Raw genomic sequence first — 6,000 nt, forward strand, 5'->3', positions numbered from 1 at the left:
CCTCAAAAGGGGTTTCTGCTGCCCTGTGCCTCTGGGTGTGGGCCACTTAATGCCAACACAAGTGCAGCAAAGACAGGCTGATTTTTATTCTGCAGTTGCGCCAAAGAAATGCAGATGAATGCATCGCATGCACAATTCTTTATGTCAAGCCACAACTGCAGTGGTGAATCAACCTACAGCCAGCCAGCCGTTATCAGTGCACACAGCCACAGCCCTTGTTCACCCCACTGACACACACAGTCAATCAATAATTTATTAGCTCTTACTCTCTGAGCACTACGAACAGTGAATTCTTAATCAGACACTACCCGTGCCCCCCACCCCCCCCCACCACCCTCTGGAGACATTCATTTGTTTTCTTCCAGACACAAAAACCTGGCATAAGTCCAAAAAAACAGGACAAAGTACTGGTTTCCTCTTAACAATCCTTATAATAATATAATAGCAATTCTTTGCTTTTGAGAATAGAGTCTGTATTTGCAGTTCAAACACCTCAAAACATTTCAGAATGAATTGTTTTGAAACACAATGACCGTGTGTTTGTAAGGAAAAGCAGTGTTTTATATTGTGTGTTTTGTAGATGACAGAATCTCACAAACAGCCATGGAATAAATGACCGATAATCAGAAGGCTCTGTTGATCTGACACCAGGAGAACCTGGCTTCTCCTGGAGACGTGTCACCATGCTTAAGAGTATCCGAACCAGACTGAGAGTTCCACGTGTGTATGCCGCTTACACGTAGAAATCTCCTTGTGCCTGGATTGGAATGTGCACTTTCTTCCTGGGGGCCATAGTGGGCCGGATGGTCCTAGCTAGCTGGACAGGCTATGGCTTTGGCTGGTAGGGTAGCTATTTTTTCAGGCACCGTTTCCTTTACTGTCGTTATTCATGACCTGCAAGTAGCATGAAATAGGAATTGGGTCGTGATGAAGCTCATAAGAAGGTACACACTATCTGCATTTGGGCTTTGTCTTGCAGGGTTAACAGGGTGAAGGAATGTCTGCTCCTAGTGTCTGCCTTGAAGATTAACGTCCCACCTAGAACAGGTTGGAAAAATCAAGGGCACCAGCGAAGCATGTCACGCACCCTTCAAGCCACCTCTAAGTACCTGAGCTGTTGCGAGGAATAAAATTCCCCATCAACTGGAGGTCCTGGTCAGGCAACGTCTGACACAAGATTAATAATAATAATAATAATCCTTGCATTTGATATAGCGCTTTTCACGTCGGGAGGACGTCCCAAAGCGCTTCACAGAACACACTGTAAAGTGAATTGACTGTATATTTGTGGGCGAGCAATGTTGGTGGCAGAGAACAAAGAAACAATTAGAAACCCTACCTACCACATCAGGTTTTGTGCACAAGAAACGGGTAACAAACCCTAACCAGCAACAGAGTTGGTTTTTATTTGCTGAACAATCGCACAGATAATGAAAGAAAGAAAAAGTTACACTAACATAAACAGTCACTCCACTCATTCCATGGCTATTTGTGGGTTTCCCCTGTGAAGCGCTTTGAGAATCGATTGTACGATAAAAACACTATATCAAATGCAAAGATTATGATAAAAATAACCCACTGATCAAAGCACCTGAGCAACATGTCAGCAGATGGAATGAACATCATGTGATTTCATTTTTTAAAAAAGCCTGTGTTTACTTCTGATTTATTCGGCTGATGATTGATCTATTCATTGAATTCTGCCCGAGTTAAAGAGTCCAGCCTTCAAGACGCGAGTGGAATTCCGGGGAAGATTTCTTCCTTCCTCCCAGAATACAGTTACCAGTTACCAGTTAAAGACTCTCTAAACTCTGCAGAAAAGCCAGAATTATTTGTGATTCTGCATGTCAATATTTTTCTTGAGACCGGAAAAGAAAGAAGTGTGCACTTTCTTTCCAATTAAGTCCTGCCCTACGGTGCAGAGAGGCTGGGCATCACCTCCAGGTCTCCGTGAATGTTGTTCTAAATGTGGCAGAAGCTTGGGGCTTCACATCAACATTGGGGCTTGGAACTCATATAGTCTAGGCTGCCACTCCAATGCAATGCTGGGGGTTTTCTGAGTTGTTGGAGGTGCCGTCCTTCGGATGAGACCTTAAACCAAGCAGCCGTCTGCGTATTCAGGTTAATGTTAAAGATTAATGAAAAGAAAAGGGAATTTCTCTCTGCTGGTGTCCTGGCCGACAACCCCCCAGATAAAATGGGTCATTCACTCCATAGCTGTTTGAGGGACATCGCTGTGCACAAACTGGCTGCTGCCTTTGCCCAGCACCTAACAGCTACCACTATATAAAAAAACAACTTGCACTTATATAGCGCCCTCCAAGCAGGGTAGGAGCCTGACTCCGAGCCGGGGCGGGGGGGGTGAGGGGGGAAGTGGCTGTAAGCACAGTCGAAGAGGAAGGTTTTCAGGCGGGACGTGAAAAAGGGGAGAGCGGGGGGAAGGCAGAGGAATTGAGGGAGAGTGTTCCAGAGTTTTGGGGCGTAGTGGCTGAAAGCGCGACGTCCGATGGTGGGGTGGAGGGTGTGAGGGACGAGCAGGAGCCGGTGCCAGTCGAGCGGAGGTGCTGACCGGGTGGTGGATTGGGGAGTGAGGAGGTCGGAGAGGGAGGGAGGTACCAGGGAGTGAAGGGATTTGAACACGAGAGTGAGAATCTTGAAGTCGAACAGCTTCATCCAAATAGGGTCCAATGTTCATTTCTCACCTTTAAATATTTAATACTGAAAGCATTACGTTTGCCTGTTCAAAGTCTCGAAACCTTAACAGGTTTCCTGAAAATATCCCCCACGTGTTTTCCAGTGCCACTTATAGAGGAATTGTTCTAACCATAGATGACAGAATTTCTTGGAAAACATCCAGAAACCTTCAGCAAACCAAGCTGTCGGGCAATTGATGCAAACTGTCCAGCTGCTTTTAAAACAAGATAGGGAAAGTACCCATAAATATAATCTAAATAACTTTTCCTTTTTATGCTTTCCTAACCTGACAGTCCCTTTTCACTTTAAGAGAATTAAAGTTTTCCTTCTAGTTTTTAAGTGCTCCTGGCAGCTGGGAAATTATTTTCATTTGTGGGCAATTATGAGGTTGAATAAATTCACAGTGCAGTTACTTGATGATACAGTAAACTTTTATACGGTCTGAGGGATACCGTGTGCAAATCGTGTAGCTCAGTGGTTACAGCACTCGCCTCGCAAGCGAGAGACCTGGGTTTTATACCTGGTTGGGCAAGTTGCCTTACTCCACACGCCTCTATTTACCCAGCAGTAAATAGGAACCCGGTTGTTAGTCAATTGATGGATCGCTTTTCCGAGGGTAATAATTCCTTCAAAAAAAAATTCGGTCACTCAATCCACGGCTGTTTGTGGGGACGCTGCTGTGTGCAATTGGCTGCCGCGTTTTGCCCACAAAATATACAGTCAACTCACATTATGGTATATTCTGTGAAGAGCTTTGAGACGTCTCGAAAACGTGATAAGGCGCTATATCAAATGCAAGGATGATGTTCTAATTATAATTATTATTATTGTTAAAAAGGGAGAGCAGAAGACATTCACTGTGTTTGTAATGTGGCTGGTTCTGTATAGACCTGTCGCTGTTAGCCAGATCATACGGAAATGCCTATAAAATTAGTAACAGCTTGAAGCAGGGAGGGCTCGTGAATCACAGGGCTGGCAGAGAGCATTGTTCACCCAACAGAAATGATCAGAAGGAAAGTTCAGCTCAGAACGTACAAATGCACAGTGCTAAACATCAAAGCGTTAAAGCCATTGAAACACTCTCACAGAGACTTGAAGGGACACGACCACCATTTACACACACACACACATGGACACACACACACACACGGAGCAACATGGATAAAACCCAGATCGAGTTCCCCAGCTGCCTGTGGAACAAAAATAGGCGAGAAGTTTGAATGCGCAGTGGGAACTGAGAGCGCTGTACCTTTTTCGTTCACCATGACCATTTCATCAGGCGTATCTCCACTGTAGCGCAGTACAACAGGCTTCGCCTACACCGGCGACAGCGCTCTGAGGGTCCAGTCGTTTACGGTGAGCGACGTTTGTAAGTTGAACGTTGGTGAGTCTCTCTGAGCAGCCTGCAGCAGGGTGTGTGAGCCACTGATGGTCAGGAATTGCTGGAGCATTCCCCAAGCAGACTGTGCACAGCTGCTAGGTGGCAAATGCAAATTCCGATGGCCTCTATCGTCCTGCCCCTCAGTGACACAACTTACATTCTTTGACGGCAGGCAGGCAGGGAGGGAGGGAGGCAGGCGGGGCGGAAGGCATGAGAGCAGAGAGGATGGGCATGTCCCTACTGAGGTTATTTTTTCAATGTCAGACCTTTCCAGTTCTCAGATACCTAGAAACTGCTGGCAGCGGAGTGACTTTTCACAGATTCCTGTACCTGTGGGAGCTCGAGAACACTTTAACTTTTCCACTGGCATTCTCATCTCATTGTCACCTTTGTTTAACAGCCGAAGGAGAAAGTCAAATGTTTGTGCTCCTGGAAGTGGAACGGCACACAGAGAAACCGAACCAGTTCTTTGTGCTCACTGTTTAGGCTGCGCCTGCCATACTGTCCTGATCTCTGCGGCATAATAATAATTATAATAATAATCCTTGCATTTGATATCGCGCCTTATCACGTCTTCGAGATGTCTCAAAGCGCTTCACAGGATACAATGTAAAGTGAATTGACTGAATATTTTGTTATTGGGGGCGAGCAGGCCTAATCTCACTCACCAATGATGTTTAAAAACAAAGAAATTAGCTCTGAGGAACGAGAATTAAGCTAAAATCTTCATCCTTGAAAGAATTGTCTGGGAGTGGACCTTTTTGAGGTATACAAGACGTTTAAAGGGATAGAGAAAGTAAACCCAGAACAATACTTTCAGAAAGACAGAGGCAGTAGGACAAGTTGGCAACAGGTTCAGCGAATGTGAAGGTCAATCTTGAGACAGACACCATGAGGTATTTCTTCACATCAAAGATACCTTTGCTCAGAAAATACACACTCACTACACTTCATAGTAAATATCAGTGAAGCGCTTTGAGACTGCTTGATGATGTGATAAGGCACTATATCAAATGAGTGAATTGTTATTATCGTAATTAACAGCTGGAACGGATTACCAGGAGACTGCTGGAAACCACGCCATTGGATTTATTGAAGAAACAAATTGAACCTGTATTCTGTATTGAAAAAGTATTCTGGAAAGATAATACTTCTTCCATTTGACATAACCCCTTTCGGAGGATGCCTCAATAAGACTTCACAGGATTTAACATGAAGACAAGTGACTGTATTTTGAAACCAAATGGGCCAAAGGGCATTCATTATCCAAACCCATTAGACCTCTTGTGAAACACCAGTGTCAAAACCTCTCAGATCAGGCAGTGCAATGTAATCAGTTAGAGGCAATGTAGATCTCATAATATGCTCTGCATCTTCTTGCGATGCAGCCTAGCGCGCTCGAGTAAGTACAAGATTCGTAACTACAACTGCAAAGGATGTTTTTCTCGAATACCAGCATAACGTTTGCATTGCATCATCTATCCTCAGGCTTGTCAGGGAAATTACCCAATTAATTTTAATTGGGGTGACTTACAGGTCTGTTTTACTCAGTGTACGTACTTCGGGAGACCTGGATTGACACTGCGTAAGTGCATGTATTTAAGACTCTTTAACAACTGTTAGAAAGAAGTCTAACCTTCAGCTCATCTGTCTGGGCAGCAAATTAACCCATATCCTGGAGGAAAAAAAATACAATACTGGCCACTCCACCTAAACCTCACCCCCAATGTTTCTTTCTTTGTAACTTTTACCATTCTGAATCCGAGCACCGGCACGACATTTTAAACATCAACGTTTCTATTTGTGTTTGTGAGCACTGGTTCCGACAATGAAAGCTCCAAATCAAGCCTCACCCTTGTTATTCTATGATTGGCTTTTGCCCGCCAAATGGAATAATTTTGCCCTCAAAATGCACAGTCAATTCA

At 44.5% G+C, this 6,000-nt stretch overlaps 1 protein-coding gene across 12 annotated transcripts in view; it reads right to left on the bottom strand.

The window, feature by feature from the left end:
* The window catches only part of ablim1b (actin binding LIM protein 1b), a 125,173-nt gene extending 121,024 nt beyond the window's left edge, over nt 1–4,149 (bottom strand). For all 12 annotated transcript variants that reach the window (XM_042336949.1, XM_042336955.1, XM_042336952.1 and 9 more), the window contains exon 1: nt 3,944–4,149. In XM_042336949.1, the coding sequence (XP_042192883.1) occupies nt 3,944–3,965 (22 nt within the window). In that variant the 5' untranslated portion in view covers nt 3,966–4,149. The remainder of the gene's footprint in view (nt 1–3,943) is intronic.
* Between the last annotated feature and the right edge of the window lie 1,851 nt (nt 4,150–6,000).

Source organism: Callorhinchus milii, unplaced genomic scaffold (genome assembly GCF_018977255.1).
Source record: "Callorhinchus milii isolate IMCB2004 unplaced genomic scaffold, IMCB_Cmil_1.0 Scaffold7, whole genome shotgun sequence".
In the NCBI taxonomy this organism is placed as follows: domain Eukaryota; kingdom Metazoa; phylum Chordata; class Chondrichthyes; order Chimaeriformes; family Callorhinchidae; genus Callorhinchus; species Callorhinchus milii.